Source organism: Tyto alba, unplaced genomic scaffold, assembly GCF_018691265.1.
Source record: "Tyto alba isolate M040663 unplaced genomic scaffold, T.alba_DEE_v4.0 Super-Scaffold_28, whole genome shotgun sequence".
Taxonomy (NCBI): Eukaryota; Metazoa; Chordata; class Aves; order Strigiformes; family Tytonidae; genus Tyto; species Tyto alba.
The window spans coordinates 9,364,708-9,380,970 of NW_024881302.1; the positions used below are offsets into that span (position 1 = coordinate 9,364,708).

Genomic DNA, 16,263 nt, shown 5'->3' on the forward strand with positions numbered 1-16,263 from the left:
GAAATCTTCTGAGTACAGAAAATTTAAAAAATCTGAGGATAAACAGCTAAGAAGTGATAGAGTCCTAAAGTTTGTCCCACTATTGCATGTGCAAATGTAAGAAGCAAGGTTGTGTACACTACAGTACATGCTTCTTAATAAAGCTAAGAGCTAAATCTTAAACAGAGATGTCATCACTCAGACCAGATCAAGGTTGCTTTTTCAATGATTTCACCTCTAAGCGGCTGCAGAAATAGACTGGTCCTGTAGTGTCTACTATGGCAAAGAACCATGGTCTGTTCTACAAATTGGGTCACCTGCCCAACAGCAAACGTCATTTTAAAGACCATCAGAAGTAGTACAGGAGTTTTGTGTATTGTGGGTGAAGGTCAGAACAGAGGGAGAGCAATGAAGGCAATGAGAAGCTGGCACTGCTTGCCATCAACACAAGTATTAAACACGAAAGATTAATGAAGGTCTTGTGGTGGTCTCAATAAAGGGGAGTCTTTCCATCATCAGTAAATGGTAGCAGGGCTGCATTCAGTTTAAATACACTGCTTTTAAGGACAGAGCATTTGAACCACTCAAATGCATGTCTGCCTTTCCTGCAGCTTGGAGCTAGACAATTGATATCAACAATATCTCTTCAGTGATCTTGGATGCTATTTAAAAGAGATGGGCCACTAGCCAAATTCTGGTGAACCTGTGAACATTCAGGACTAGAATGGAGTTGTTTGTTCCTTTTCCCAGCAATGCTTCAGGAACTGGAACTGTGGTACCGACATTAAAAGCTTTACAAGCAGGTGCAAACATCACATCTTGTTATTATCTATAGTTTTTGATTTTATGCAGTTAACAAAAATAGAACAGAAGGAAGGCAGCTATATCGGAGAAATTTATATAGTGTTAGTAGGATGAAAGAAGTTCTGTTAAATTCCAAACAATGCTACATCCGTCCCCATTCTTTGTTTCTTAATTCATTCCTCTTGATCTTCCCAGTGACTGTCTTTGGCAGCTCTTGGACAAATTCCACCTAAATTAGAAAAAGACAGAAAGCAATGTGCATGTGCTACAGAGTTGGTTTTCCAAGACTGGCTCTCAGCTTATGTGGAGAGCTAAGAGGACTCCCATCAGTAAGAACTGCTCGCCTAAAGGATCAAGAGCAAGCCAAATCAAGGCAGCACATTGTGCCACTTGTGAAATAATTTCTTTGGTTGCCTAGATAGCCAAACATATGTGTAGCTGCCTTCCAGCTAACCAAACTGAATACTGTAACATGAGTATTGTAACAGAAGGATGAATATCTAAGTGGTGTCAGAGGGCAGAGATGAATGACAAAAAGAAGAAAAAAGGGATGTTATTGGCACAAAGTCTTTAATGGTCCTTAAGTTTCTATGAGTTCTGCACAAGTGAACCAAGGCACTCCAAGTACCTCTTTTCCTGAAGTGCCAGGATTACTGAGAAACACCTAGTGTATCCTCTTGGGCTTTCCTCTTATTTATTAACTGTAAGGACCAGTAGATAAAAACTTATTAATATTCAATTAGGCACTACCCTAAAGTCACTGGAGAGTGCCTCGTTGAAGATTAAATACGAAATGGAGAACTATGATTGTGAGCCTCACTTAGAACATGCAGATCTAACTAGTATATCATATGAAGCCTATACATTCTTGAGAGTTTTAAACAAACGCTTTACTCAAATGCATGAAAAACAATGTAAACTGATATTATTTAGGGAAGATTTTCTGGAGCCACTGCTGTAGATGAACCTTTACCACCATCTCTTTCAGGTGAATTGTGAAAATCCAAATAGTAATTCTTCTGAGATTTATGGAAGGGTGCCCTGGTTTAAGGTTTCTCCTTAGAAGCATTTACCTTTCTAGGGTACTTATATGGAGCAGTAGTTCTCTTGACATGTTCCTGCAGGTCATGGATTAAGCTCTCCAGGTCACTGGATGAAAAGGTCGGGGTCAGTACCACAAATGCTTTCACAACCTGTGAGGTAAGGTCAACAAAAGTGATCTGACATCCATTCTTAAGAGCTGATATACAGGTTACCAGTGAACAGTACTGCTCAGTCACGACGTGCAAAAGGGAGGAACAGAGAAACCAGCACAACATAAGAAATGGTTGTGACCATGTGTGTGCAGAAGGGAAAGTTGGAAGCACAGTTTTCCTGCCCTCATTACAAAGCAAGAACATTTGCTCTATCCTCTCTGTGGGGGTCAGTAAGACGGAGCAATAAGAGGTGTCTCTGCAGAGTTCTCCCTGAAGCTGTGGGACATTTTGTTTCTCTCTGAAGTTCACAGTGAGGACAGTAGGTCCATATCATCCCACCACAGGACTGTGTTTTCTCCATATGTCTACCCAAGTCTCATGCTAGGGTGATTATTGAATAACTTTGTCTACAGCAAGACAGCCAGAAAAGACCATTTCTGTGTATAGACACATTCTTAACAACAAGGGGAAAGTAAACATGACTGTAATGTTCTCCAGAGAGAAGACCTTCTCAAGATGAAAAGAGACTAAGAAGAGCATAGGCATATAAATGGGAAGGGATTTTGCCTGTCACCCCGAGTAGGATTATCCATGATGTCATGACTGCCTTAGACCAAACATATTGCTTCCCCCCCCACTGTTGAGCTTCATTACCTCTCCTCTGAGGGGATCTGGGCTGCTGACAACAGCTGTTTCTGCTACTGCTGGGTGCTCTATTAGGGCACTCTCTACTTCAAAAGGCCCAATGCGATATCTAGGTAAGGAAAGAAAAATGTAGGATTTGGTTTTATGAGCTAGAAAACCAGTACCAAATTTTTTAAACTGTCATATTGAAGAAATGACAGTTTTTCTGTCTGTGTTAGAAGGTAGGAGCATTTCATGGTGGTCATGTGCTGGGGCTGTGGATACCTCTCCATCTCTCCCCTTTCCTTGTGGCTCGTAAGGTGGAGCTCCATCCCACCCTGATAGCTGGGGTCTGCAGCTCCAGCTGATGCCATGTTATGGTATCACATCATACAATATGAAATTGTTTCATTTCAACATGTTGAAAAGAAAATGTTTCAATGCTCTTTGAGTCCTTCAATTTTAGTCAAAAGCGAAACTAGATTAAAATCCCCCCTCCGGCAATGGAAGTTCACTCTTTGTTGAAACAGATGAGATGTTGCAGGGGAAACAGATACAGAGATGCCACCGACATCACCAAGATGATACTGCAGGTCTATGAAAAGCTAATAATAAAAGCAAATATTCCTAAATCAATAGGTCAATACATTAATCACAAGACTATTATGTCAGAAGCTCACCAGGAACACAACATGTAAGATTATACATGCATACTGACCCTGAAGAAATGATGATGTCATCGTCTCTTCCAATAAACTGAAAATATCCATCTTCATCCATAATCCCTCTGTCTCCAGTGACATAAAAATCCCCACGTTCACATTCTGCAGTTTTCTTAGGGTTATCCTCAAAGTGGTTTACAAACAGTAGTTTAGATTTTGAGCATGCATTAGCTATACATTATGCTATAACACACATAATGTTAAATGCACTAGAACTTAATGTTTCAGTCAAGGATGTTCAAGAATTGTACTGACTTGCTATGAAATACAATAAAATAGGTTTAAAAAACATTTTTGTTCTTTAAAAAAATTTTAACTCAATATTGAGCAAATTCTTCTCTTCCCTTTTCTAACATCCACCAATCCAAACAAATAAATTATTCTGGTAACAAATAATAAACTGGTTCAGCCTTTTGAACCACTATGCAGTTGAAGAGATTTTGGGGAGATTGATGGTGGTGAGAGATAAAATAAAGTCCTTACTACATATCCAGAGAATAAACCAAGTGGTCTTATAGGTTTGCTTCTGACAGCAATTTCCCCCTGTTGTCCAGGAAGCAAAATATTAGCATTTTTGTCTATGATCTAGAATGAAAAACAACACATATTTTAGTCCAATGGGAAAAAGAAAACCAAACCCCAAACCAACCAAACAAAAAACTCATATGAAAGAATCTAAAGAGCAGCCAACAAACCTGAACATCATAAAGGGGAGCTGCCTTCCCCATTGATCCAGGTTTAATCTTCATTCCTTTAAAAACAGAGCAGATTACTCCCTGTAAAAATAAAAATTAAAACAAAGTTTTACAATAGAAAACTGCTACATTCACATTAAATTAATGAAATGCATTTTCTAGAATAATTCCAAAGTAAGGAATTAAGATTCACAGCATCCTATATATCAGTGCTGTATGGTACAGATAAGAAAGAATCCTGTTACATTATCTGCAAAGAATTCACACCCTCTGCCAAACAGTCTTCTTCCTTATATTCAAACTCTGCCCTCTTGCCTATCACTGCCACTTGGAATTTGCTTAAGGACATGTCTGGAAATATTAGAGCACATCTCCTCCCAACAGTCCACGTTTCTGCCAGGTTCTGTGAGGACAGCCATGAAAGGGTGTTCTTTCAGAGGTTACCAGGGAAGGAGATTACTGAAACATTCACAGAAATGGGAAGGAAAAACAGGCTGTGTTCTTTCAAAACAAACCTTAAAACATCTCAAACCAAAAAGGAATTACAAAGATTTAATAAAATGTTGACCCTACAGATATACCGTTTCAGTCTGCCCATACACTTCATAGATGTCCAGCCCAGTCTTGCTTTTCCACTGCTCCATGACTTCTGGGTTGAGTGGCTCCCCTCCACTCATGCAGCACTTCAGGTTCATGAATTTGTATCTTCACAGGGAGTTAAAAAACAAGAAAGGCAGTACTTAAATCTATTGGGCAAGACAAGGAGCATGCAACTATAAACAAATAATTCTAGAGAGCTGTCTACTGGGAGAGTTAGTCCCATGAAGTGGGGAAAACAGAGGATGCCTGGTCCTTTGGCTCCTGATACAGCAAGGATATCAGTCTGTGCTCATCACTATACACGTGAGTAGTAGTAGTCAAACACACATGAAAAATAAAGTAAAATTTTTGCTGAGGTCAGCTGGGATTTAAGGACATATGTAACCACAGAGTGATTTGCTGAACCAGGGCCCTGATTGCTGACCCTCTGCAATGGCCCAAGTGAGAAAATGAAAGGGGAGGAAGGAATGGTGGTAGGCAGTGAGAACTGGAGCAGGGGATGAGGCACAACTGCCAAAGAAAGTTACTCCCTCACAGTTGACACTGACTTTCTAGGATGACAGTCCTTCCTCAAAGCATGGACAATTAATATGGTAATTGAAAATTATGATAACAGATTTAACAGGTGTTCAGTTTCATGCCCTCAAGGATTAGCTCACAAGTTCAGTAATGAAAGTCAAATTTCTGAGGGAAAACATCAAGTTTCTCTATGTTTTATCATAAAACTCAGCAAAACTCAGATTTTGTATGATGGTCTCTTCATGAAGGATGTTTTAAACTAAATTAGTACCCTGTTTTGGGTCAAGCAGCTAGATCTGGGAGATCACTGAAGTTTAGTGAGGGTAAATGAAACATTAGTAAATAATTTTTTTACGTACTTGGAGAGATCATATTGTACCAGCATGCGGAACAACGTTGGAGCACCAACCAGCGTGTCAATGGGGAATCTGCAGAGAGTCTAGTGAGTTAACAACAAGATGGACATATGAAGCTCAAAGAACTGCCTTGTGGATATGCAGTAAACAGGTGATACAGGGGGCAAATGTAGCTCTCCTTTCTATGTAAAAGCACCATACGCTCTCTGTTGGGTAAGAAACCCTCCTACAGATGGTATAATATGCAGAGATTCACAGTATATCTGAGTGGAGAAAATCCTATGCTAACATGTCTACATGACACACAGACTGCACAGCTTGGAGCATGGCAAGAATAAGCCCATCTCTGTCTACATTATAGGGAGGTTTTCACTTTCATCTTGGCCAGTGTGGGCAGAGAAATGCTTCAGTTTCAATCTGCATTAATACCGGCTGATATTAATTCCACAGTCATTAAAACAAAAGGCGAGCAATTAGTGCTGCTTTTGGTTGATTTTCATTCACATGCTCACCAGCTATGAGCAAAATGTATGAATGAACTGCAGGTTTAACCCTGCTGTGTACATTAAAAATGCAAACAGGGGCTTTACACAACTGATACAGTGTCTTGAACGCAGCTACAGACACAACCCTTACGAAATCTATGGATGCTGTTAAGATGTATTTTTTTGTGACCCTTTTGCAGATTAACACATCTCCATGAGTTTTCCCTTACATTTAGGATGACTGCTGATTCAGTCTGTGGTAGCTTATGTATAAAGATGCATGATCCAAAAACCCAGGGATCAAAAACACATGACAGTGAAGCAAGTATCCATCCTGTGTCTGCTGTGCTCCATATTATGCCAGAGGGAGTCAAATCCAACCAGTACCTGAGAGCATAAAAAAATGAACGAAAAGATAGATAATGAAAAAGTTTTGCTTAACCCCGCCCCCCCAACCCAAACCACAAAGAAAGAAAACCAAAAAAAACAACAAGCTCAAGATTTCTGACAAGATACATGGGCACTGGGCACTCTGAATAAGTTTATTTTATAAGCTAGCTCTAGGATAAAATGGCACCTAACTATACGTGTGCATAAATATCTACATACACACACACATAAGTATATTCATACATATATGATGTCAATCAAAACATAGGATAAAGGAAAGAGAGGAGTCTGAATTTCAATAAAGTGACTTTCCACTAGGTAGGAAGATAGGGCTGAAGAATCAGCATTCATGGATGATGTGATGGACACCTGGTATTTCAGTTCTAAGGCTGCTGATGGACCAGTGTGATCTGTGCAACCAACATAAACTCTGCCTCTGCTCATCGGCACATGTCACAAAGCTCTTTTCAGCCCAAACAGCATGGTATCTCTTGGTTCTTTGCATTATAGTATTCTCAGATGATAGCTGTCCTTTGAACCACTCCAAAGAAAGGGTAAGAGATATTAATTGAACAATGGAAACACAGGAGGTGATCCTACTCCCCTAGAAATCAACTGGAGTTCTAGTCCGATTTCAGAGAGAGGAGGACTAGGGCTGTATAATGGTACTTCTTGTTCAGTAATTTTTCATCAGTTCTACTATGCAGCTTCAATTATCCCATGTTCCACCAGGCTCAAACTGTTCATACCTTTCACTTAAAAGGGGTCTGAAACCAAGACTACCCTGAGAATGTTCAGTCATCTTTGGAGAACCTGTGGTTCCACTGGTGAAGAAGATACTCATTGAGTCTTGAATCCTTGTTTTGACACAGGAATGGTCATCAGATTCGCTTCTTTAAAACAGAGAATGCATTTGTGACTCTAATGGTTACTTTATACAGGGTTCAGAATGAAGCAATGAAGTATTGCATATTGAAGAACTCATACCCCAGACAAGCTTCACAGATGCAATTCACCAAATTCGACTAAAATAACGTGGAGTTATGCTTCTTCAAAGACAGACTTCCCCTTAAGAACACAACAGAAACTTCCCAGAACAAGACCACTATTAGCAAACAACTCTAATGAGGATCATGAATCAAGCAGTCATGATTAACACCTCTGTGTTGGCATCTGATGAGTATTTGTAGTCAATGAATACTTGTAAATGAGCACTTGTGGAGAACAGGTCTGCTTTCTGCATCATGACTGCAGTGTTGTTAACTCATACTCACTTGTACAGGTCAGTGAAGTTCAGCCATCCCTCCCTACTGCCTTTGGACACGATTAGCTTGGTTTTCAGAAATGGACACTCAGATGCCACTGAGTCCACGGCAGGAGCCAGTGTGTCATCAGTGATGATGCATGTGGCCTTTGATGCCTGGAGTCGATATAATATGTCTTTGGCTGATAATTGGGATATTCCTGGAATTAAGACAATTCCTGGAGGAGCAATAAAATTAATTTGGGATGGCATTTTTTACATCTGATTCTTTTCTAAGAACCTAAACTATTAATAACTATTCCCAAACTGACCTCTGAGATGAATGTGTCCTGGCACTCCCAAGCCAAACAGTTATAGTAGAGCAATGTAGCTGCTTGTGCTTTCCCATAAGGAATGAAATGTGGACCTGTCTGGTGACTTCCATGGCTCTTCCCTGCCTTCTGTCATCTCCATGCCTGCTGCACAGGCCCCCTGTCCTATGGCATCTAGTGCAAATCCTTCAGGACAGCCTGCTTAATTGGTAGCTAGGCCATTCACTAGATTATTGCATTACTTCTCCTTCCTTTATAAGCCATATAAAATCTCGATCCTCTCAATTGATTTGCATTAACCAGTTTTACCAGTCTCAGATATGCTCACTGACCTGCTCGCATGCAAGCCACATACACTAGCCACCATTCTGGGACTCGTGGCAGGATCACAACAATTCTGTCCCCCTTCTGCAGTCCACATACTTTAGTCAGCACATTGGCCGCTTTCCGAGACAGGAACCCCAGCTCCTCAAAGCTCCACTTCACTTCTTCTCCTTTTCCATTTATCCACCAAAAGGCAGGGTTTGATGATCTGTTTCCAGCCTACAAAACACAGGGATTCAAAACCAAAGCATTTTCTTCTGAAAGACCATGAAATTGTAATGCACAAATACCTGCAAATTATGGAAGATGTGAGTATTTCACAACTGGAATATAAGCTACTATCTTTCCCTTGTCCTTAATAGATAGAGATTTGCTATGGATCAAGCTCAGGTATTACCAATAAATTATCTTTTCCTGAACCTCAAATGTATACCAGCCCAATTGTCTCCAGACTCAAGTCCTAGTCTGGATCCTATTTCAGTTTAAGCCTTATGCTGAGTATTAATGCTCCTACAAAATAACAGATAATGTGAAATACTTCACTTAATACTTCTTATATTCTGGATGGAGTTGTGAGTTGTGGAATACTATTAAACAAAAGCAGCACAGCCAGAGGACAAAATAAAACAAAAGGACAATACAGTATCCCAGGACTTTTTCTAGTCTGATTGCTAAAGAAGAGGGGAGTTAAGTGGTCTTTAACTATAGGGCACTTGGAAAAATGCAGAATCCACTTTGGAGCAAGACAATCACACATTTGTGGCAGAATTTTCCCTAGCACGCAATGTTATTTTTATGTTAACTGTATTTTTATGATGTGAATATCTAATATTATAGCATGCAGAAGGAATAAGCACAGCCATTCTTAGGTTAAATCAAAGTTGAAAGGGACTTACCATTGCTTTTTCTACCTACTTAGGGAGCACCAAGGATCAGAGACACTTTTAAAATGAAGCAAGAAAAAATGAGATTTTGTATAATTTCCTAATGCAAATTGGTTTTAGCAACTGATTTTTTTTGATAAAGTCCCAGCTTATTACAAATGAAATTTCAAATTAAAATATCTCATGTGCACTACAAAAGATCATCTACCTTTTCAATCTCAGACCATTTGTCCAGAACATCACTTGCAAAGTTAAAGTACTCTGGTATTTCCTGTTTGCCCCGCCTGATGGACTCGTACTGTGAATATACATCAGAGGCAAGCAGCCTGGAATGTCCATGGAAAGTCCAAACAGGAGGCTTCAGAATCCACAAAGATTTTAGAGTCCGTAATTTAAACAACAGATTCATGGCAGAAGATGATGTGCATAGATGCTGTAGATTATATAAGAAAATTGGCAGAATTGTTGCTATGAATCCTGCAAAAAACAACAAAAAAATAAAAATAAAATAATCTTGAGATTATCCAAAGACAATTCAGTTGTGAGTTGGTGAGTTATCAGTTGAAGTCACTTAGGCTAGTCACAGCCAAACGGATGTTTTTAACAGTTCAATTAAATGTGAAGTTCCCCATCCTGCTTTCTTGTATTTTTTACCACCAGCTTTTTAAGGACTTACTGTACTGTTCTGGCATCTTGTCTGTAGCTCAGCTGATTAGAGATTCTTGATGTGTTCTTTGGGCCTGCTAATTGCTCATAACTCTCCTTAGTCAAACACAACATCAGATGTTATTCTTCGCGTTTTGAGGTTACTGGTTCTCACACCAAAGCATTCAGTAGTTGATTCTCTATTCCTTCTCCTTCACATAGAGCTGAAGGATGTTTCCAGACTGCTTTCATCAAGATTCTTACTGATTTAGCTTGAACAGTTGCTGACTGATGTATCCATTCACCACATATATCCCAAGAACCTTCACTTCAGTAATCCCTTACGTAGGTCCCCAAATTTGATTTACACACTTCTACATTTGCTTGCTGTAAATGCTCTCTTCCATCTGTACTCAACATAATGATCCTAAAAGCTCTCAAGTCCAATTACTTTCTTCCTCTCCATTGCTACTCTTATTTTTTTCTCTCTTTTTTCTTTTTCTTCTTCTTATTATTAGCAGTCTAGGTTCTTTTATAACTGTTCTCCACTCTAAAAATTTTAGTGCTATTTAGAGGCTACTCATAAATGCACATGAAGATTATCAAACATTAAAAAAAGTAAAAACTGGCTTGTGTCTGGAAGAGCCAGCAGTCAGAGCAGGAGCCAGTGGAGTCTTGGAAGACTATGATGATTCTAAAACCTGGGTCCATCTATTGATTTTTCTTTTTCAACCACTAAATAGAAGTTACTGAACTCAGTACAAAGTTAGGTGAGTGACTGTTGAAATACAGGTTAATTTTCTTTTCTGTTCTTACAAAGGATGAAGCTATCCACAAACTAGGAACAAAATCATAGGCAAATCCTTGGTTAAATTCTTTTCCATGGGGAATTTTTGTGGGCTGAGCAAAGCTGCAAAGTTTTGCCCTTTGTCCCAGGTTTTTAAATTAGTTTTGTATAATTTACCTCCTGACCTGATGTTGAAAGAATTGGGTTAAGAGTTACAAAGATTGCAAGTTGAGCAACTGTGTAGGCTTCTGGGAGAGTATCCAACCTTGGTCACACAGAAACTTTAGAAAATACCTAATCTCGAACAAAGACAGCAGTCCTGAGATAAAGCTGTAAATTTATTTTTTGCGGTTTTATGGTTGCTGACTTAGAAATATCTTCACGTTTTTGGAATAAATACAAGAGTGTATCCTATAATTACCCTATGTAACTATAATACTAAAATACACACCTATTTGTGAATGCTAATTAAGAGGCCTCCCCAAATGTTTTTCACATGAAATAAAATGTATATGTATGATGAAGGTAGCTGAGAGGAGGATAAGGAAATTTGAGAATACCAATCAGCTGCATTTCGTTACTATAAAAAAGAAACTCTTGATGTGTTCAGGGTGCTGGCTGGTGTTAGATGCCCTGCACCCCACTCTGAAGGACAAATATCCTGACTCACTGTGTTGATTGGTTCTTTGCACACTGGGTGAAGAACCCAGATTTGGGACAGCATTTTTGGCGACCCAGATGGGACAACCATAAGGTTTCACCTGGCTTCTCTTACCAACCCTGGCAGTGGAGTTTTGGATCAGACAGGACTCCAGCACACACTGACCACTTGTTCGTGGTTGAGTGACTCAAAGGTGCAACACTCAAGAGGTATTTGTGTCAAGGGTGCAAGGGGGGAGAAAACTGGATTGGTGAGTACTAATTTGATTCCTCCATGGAAGATTAAAATTTTCTCACATGTAGATGCTTGGCAAGGTGGGGAAAAAGCTTACCTTTGCTGATAATTTCAGAGCCAAGTGTGAGAACGGGGTATAGGTTAAGAAGGGATCAAACCAATCCACAATTCCTCCCTGTAGCCCTTTGGGGTGTATTTTAAAGAACTGGAACTGGTTTGGGGCAGAACTGATGACTAAGGATAAAAGGAAAAGATACCGTAATCAATGGTGGCCAAATTACAAACTAAATGATGATGAACGGTGGCTGGAAAACAGGTCTTTGCAATTTAATACTGTATTACAACTGATGTTCTTTTGTTGTCAGCTGGGAGAATGGGATGAAATGCCTTATGTTGTTGCCTTTATGACTTTGTATAGGGATCCTAATACTCAGAAGAAATGTGGATTAGGAGGTATGTTAATGCCATATATTGAGGAAAGGGAAAATCAATGTGCATCTGTATGCTGCATGAGTGATGAACAAGCTGATGTACATTTGCTAGTCCCTTCTTCCCCTCCCTCCTATAATCCTGGGGCCAAAGGGGAAGAAAGTCAGGAAAGCTCAGAAATAGATCAGAAAAAAGGACAAATGGAAAATGAGAATTTTAGCCATATTTCAAGTATGAATAGAGAGCATTCTCAGCCAGTCATACAGGCACTGTTGAGACAGGATCTTGGGATGGATGGTATGCCAGTCTTTCTGCACATCCCTTTTACTACTTTGGATTTATGAAATTGGAAGCAGTCTGTTGGAACATACTGAGAGAATCCTGACAAAACGTATCAGCTTTTAGAAACTATTATGTTGACTCACAACCTAACTGGGGGTACATGCAGGCTTTCCTGAATACCTTTTTTACTGCAGAAGAAAGAAGGATGGTACTAGAGAAGGTGAAAGAAGAGCAAGGAAAAAGGAATAGGCAGGAGGATCCTAGTCAGTATTTGCCTTTGAGAGAAGATCCAGAGTGGGACAGGAATGCTGGGCTATGAAAAGCTAAACTGAAACAGTATCAGCATCTGATACTATATGGAATACAACATGGGGTCCCAAAACCAAAAAATCTGTCTAAGCTATACGATCTTACACAAGAGCCAGAAGAAAGCCCATTGGCTTTTTATGAGAGATTGTATGAAGTAGCTAAGAAATGGACTCATTTAGATCCAGAAGAGGAGACAAATCAGAAAATGCTCAACGTGTTGTTTGTAGGTCAGTCATCGCAAGATATAAGAAAAAAGTTACAGAAAATAGATAGAGCAGGGGGAATGTCTATTTCTCAGTTGATTGGAATTGCTTATAGGTTATACAATAATAGAGAGGTAAAGAAGGAACATCAAAAAATGAAACTGCAGGCTTCTCGCTTAGCTGCAGTGATTGTAGACAGATGAGGTGGCATGAGAGGACAGGGAGGAGGAGTTTGTGGGGGAAGGGATAGACGGAGTCCAGGAGCAAGACTGGGATATGAAGCATGAAAGGGCCCTCCTCTGGGCTTGAATTACTGTGCTATTTGCAGACAGGAAGGACATTGGAAAAATGAATGTCCCTGCAGGGAAAAGAAAGGAGAGCAAAATCAATTAGGCAACACTGATCTCATCATGCTGGAGGGTTCAGATAATGAATGAAGGCGACCAGGGGAGAATATGAAAGCATCCCAAGCAGATCCCCTAGTCCCAGTAAAGCTGGGGAGTGAAATCATAGATATTTTAATTGATAGCAGGGCCACACATTCAGTAGTGACTAGCTGTAAAGGACTTTTAAGTAAGGTTACTATACCAATTGTTGGAGCAGTTGGAAAAAGAACATTAAGGCCATTTTTACAACCTATGGAGTGTACAACTGGAGGTATTAAACTGACTCGTGAGTTTTTATATATACCAGAATGTCCCCTTCTGTTATTAGGATGAGATTTACTATACTATGTAAGTTAAAAGCTCGAATAACCTTTCCTGAGAACTCTGGGCAGCTTCACATCCCATGCAAAATGGTGGAAAGCACAAATTTGCCTACTGATGGATAAAACTTTGGAAGATCCTGAAGATAATATCCTGGATGTGGTATTGGATGGAGTAATTCCTCTGGTATGGGCTTCAAAAAAAACAGGTAAAGCAAAGAATGTAGCACCAATTAAAATAGAACTGAAACCAGGGATAGGACCCTGTTAGATTGGAAACATGCAAAGGACTGGAACCCCTGAGAAACACTTTTGTATGATATGGACTGGTTAGAGAATGTCAATCCAAGTTCAATATGCTGGACCTGCCTGTAAAGAAACTTCATTCTTAAGAGTATCTACTAGTAGAGGATTTAAGAATAATAAACCAAATAACTAAGGATATACATCCCACTGTACCAAATCCTTACACCTTGCTGGCCTTGGTACCTGAATCAAATGCTTATTTTACTGTGCTGAACTTGAAAGATGCTTTCTTTTGTATTCCAGTGGGTGAGCAGAGCCAGAAAATGTTTGCCTTTGAATGGGAAAGCCATACTACAGGAAGAAAGATGCACTTGTGTTGGACTGTTCTTCCTCAAGGATTTAAAAACAGCCTCACTGTATTTGGTGAGGCATTGACTAAGGAATTAGGACAGTGGCAAAGTGATAAAGTTACTCTTTTACAATATGTGGATGACATTTTGATTGGCGCTGCTACAGAACAGATCTGCATGGGGGCAACAATAAGTTTGCTGAACTTTCTGGGACTGGTGGGATATCAAATCTCCAAAAGGAAATCCCAGATTGCAAAGGAGGATATATATCAATCAGTGAGCTCCTGTGCCCCTGGATTTGCCAGTGCGTGATTTTCAACCTGGAGACTTAGTTTATATTCACACCTGGAAAGATGCTGCTGAAAGAAAAGCGGAAGGGGCCTTACATCATTTTGATGACCACCTATACAACAGTAAAAATGGAAGGAATCAGCTCTTGGATTCACAACATGTGAGTCAAGCAAGCCCCTCTGTCAGAACTTAGAGATGAGTGGAAGGTCATATCGACAGGACCGCTGAAGACTATACTGTTGTGCAAATGGGCCATAAAATGAAGGTTTATGCATTTTCTGTTCTTTCTCAGTGTGTTGACTGGTTCTTCGCATGCCAGGTGAAGAACCCAGAATTGGGACAGCAGTCCATGTCTTCAACTGTAACCACTTATCCTTACATCTCTGATGTGTGGATCTCAGTTTTGGTCAGATTTTATTCCCCAAGAGAAAGTAACTTATTTAACAGTGGAATTATTTCCTTATTCCTTAGCAGGAGCTTTTACAATAATATTTAATCTTCTTATTAGGCAAATGAAATCAAATACCTACAACCTGCACAACTTAATCTTTTCAGTGATATGCAACAGCATAAAATATCTGGATGCAGATTTTTCCCTCAGAACAGATACTCTGTCAAAACCAACAGTAATTCACGGTGTTCTCCATGCTACATGGAGATTGTGGTAGAGAACTACTGACCAGCTGTAAATAATCCTATAGGATATCATTTGCTCCTGAGAAAGAAATACAGACCATGGATATAAAATTAAGTGTTATTATGACCTTAAGTGCAACCCATTTCAGAATTAGGATTATAGACCAGAAATATATTTAGATGGTACCTACATTATAAATCAAAACTCTATTAACAGGACCTGGTGGAAAAAATTAATCTAAGAAGGTTTTACTGGTGAAAAATGGTCTTTTAAATATTCCCTAAATACATCCATAGAAAATGGTCATTCATAACGGGGTTTTATGTCATATTCTGATATACACATTCATTTTTATTGTTTTTTCTTACTTAAAGAAACAACTGCCAGTAAAAATATCAAGATTTTTGTTAAATGCAACCTTTCTTTGAGGTTGTGACATCTACTGTTAATGCTAAAAATCAGTGGTTCCACTTTCATTCCTTTAACAGAAAACCCTAATCATTTTGATTATTCTTTTTAATAACATAGTAGGATAGTTCTCATTTCTTAGTCGGCTCTAATTCTATGATTTAGCTATAATCTACAGATTTCAGAGCACTGCAATGACAAAAACTACACAATACCCTGTAAAAACACAGAGGAGAGAAAGAACATTCAGGAATGGTATTGAAGAATGAAAATAGTATTTAAGACTGGTAAGATGAAAAATATTTTAAATCCAGGATTCCCTAGTGGTTTACAAAAATGTCTTCAAAGCTTTGCTGTGAGAGCCTTCAACAGTTTTTAACGCTTTTTCACCTGCTAACATAGAGGTGAAAATGAAGTAAGAAAATTGAAGAAAAGACCCAATAATGGCAAAGTCCTCTGAACTGCTGCAAGAATCAGAAAGGAATTTTCCTGATTTAGTACCATCTGCTTCTCAATGATCAGCAACACGAGGAATTTAGACAAACAACGTTTTCCTGACCTGTTTGCTGTGGACAGTACAGACTGAAAGCTGGCTGGGCTAGATCCTCTTCATTCAATTCACTTGGCTCTCAGGATGTGTTTCCCAAACGAGAGGTACTGTAAAGATTAGCCTTTATCTGGACACGTGAAACCTGGACTCTCTGTCAAAAAGGATTTGGAGCGAAACCCTTTCTACTTTATTGTTTGCGTCTTTTGAAGTAATGAGAACAGAACATAGCACAAAACAGACCAGGCAGCACAATTCTTTCTGTGGAGTAAGCTTTTTCTTGTAATCATTTACACCATTGTTGATTGTGTATGATTTGTACCTTAACCTAAGCACTTTGTATCTTCTCTTTTCCCTCACTTTAACCATTTCAGT

At 39.3% G+C, this 16,263-nt stretch overlaps 1 protein-coding gene across 1 annotated transcript; it reads right to left on the reverse strand.

Annotated features, from left to right (window-relative positions):
- Window positions 1-231: 231 nt before the first annotated feature.
- On the reverse strand, window positions 232-16,104 carry LOC104365466 (acyl-coenzyme A synthetase ACSM4, mitochondrial). Its single transcript, XM_032983813.1, has 14 exons — window positions 15,901-16,104; window positions 9,362-9,630; window positions 8,278-8,488; window positions 7,645-7,852; window positions 7,120-7,263; window positions 6,211-6,367; window positions 5,499-5,578; window positions 4,602-4,725; window positions 4,021-4,101; window positions 3,809-3,910; window positions 3,322-3,449; window positions 2,634-2,733; window positions 1,857-1,976; window positions 232-1,012 (listed from the first exon to the last, which is right to left on the reverse strand). The coding sequence occupies exons 2-14, from the start codon at window positions 9,560-9,562 to the stop codon at window positions 926-928; spliced, it is 1,743 nt and encodes a 580-aa protein (XP_032839704.1). The 5' UTR covers window positions 9,563-9,630; window positions 15,901-16,104; the 3' UTR covers window positions 232-925.
- Between the last annotated feature and the right edge of the window lie 159 nt (window positions 16,105-16,263).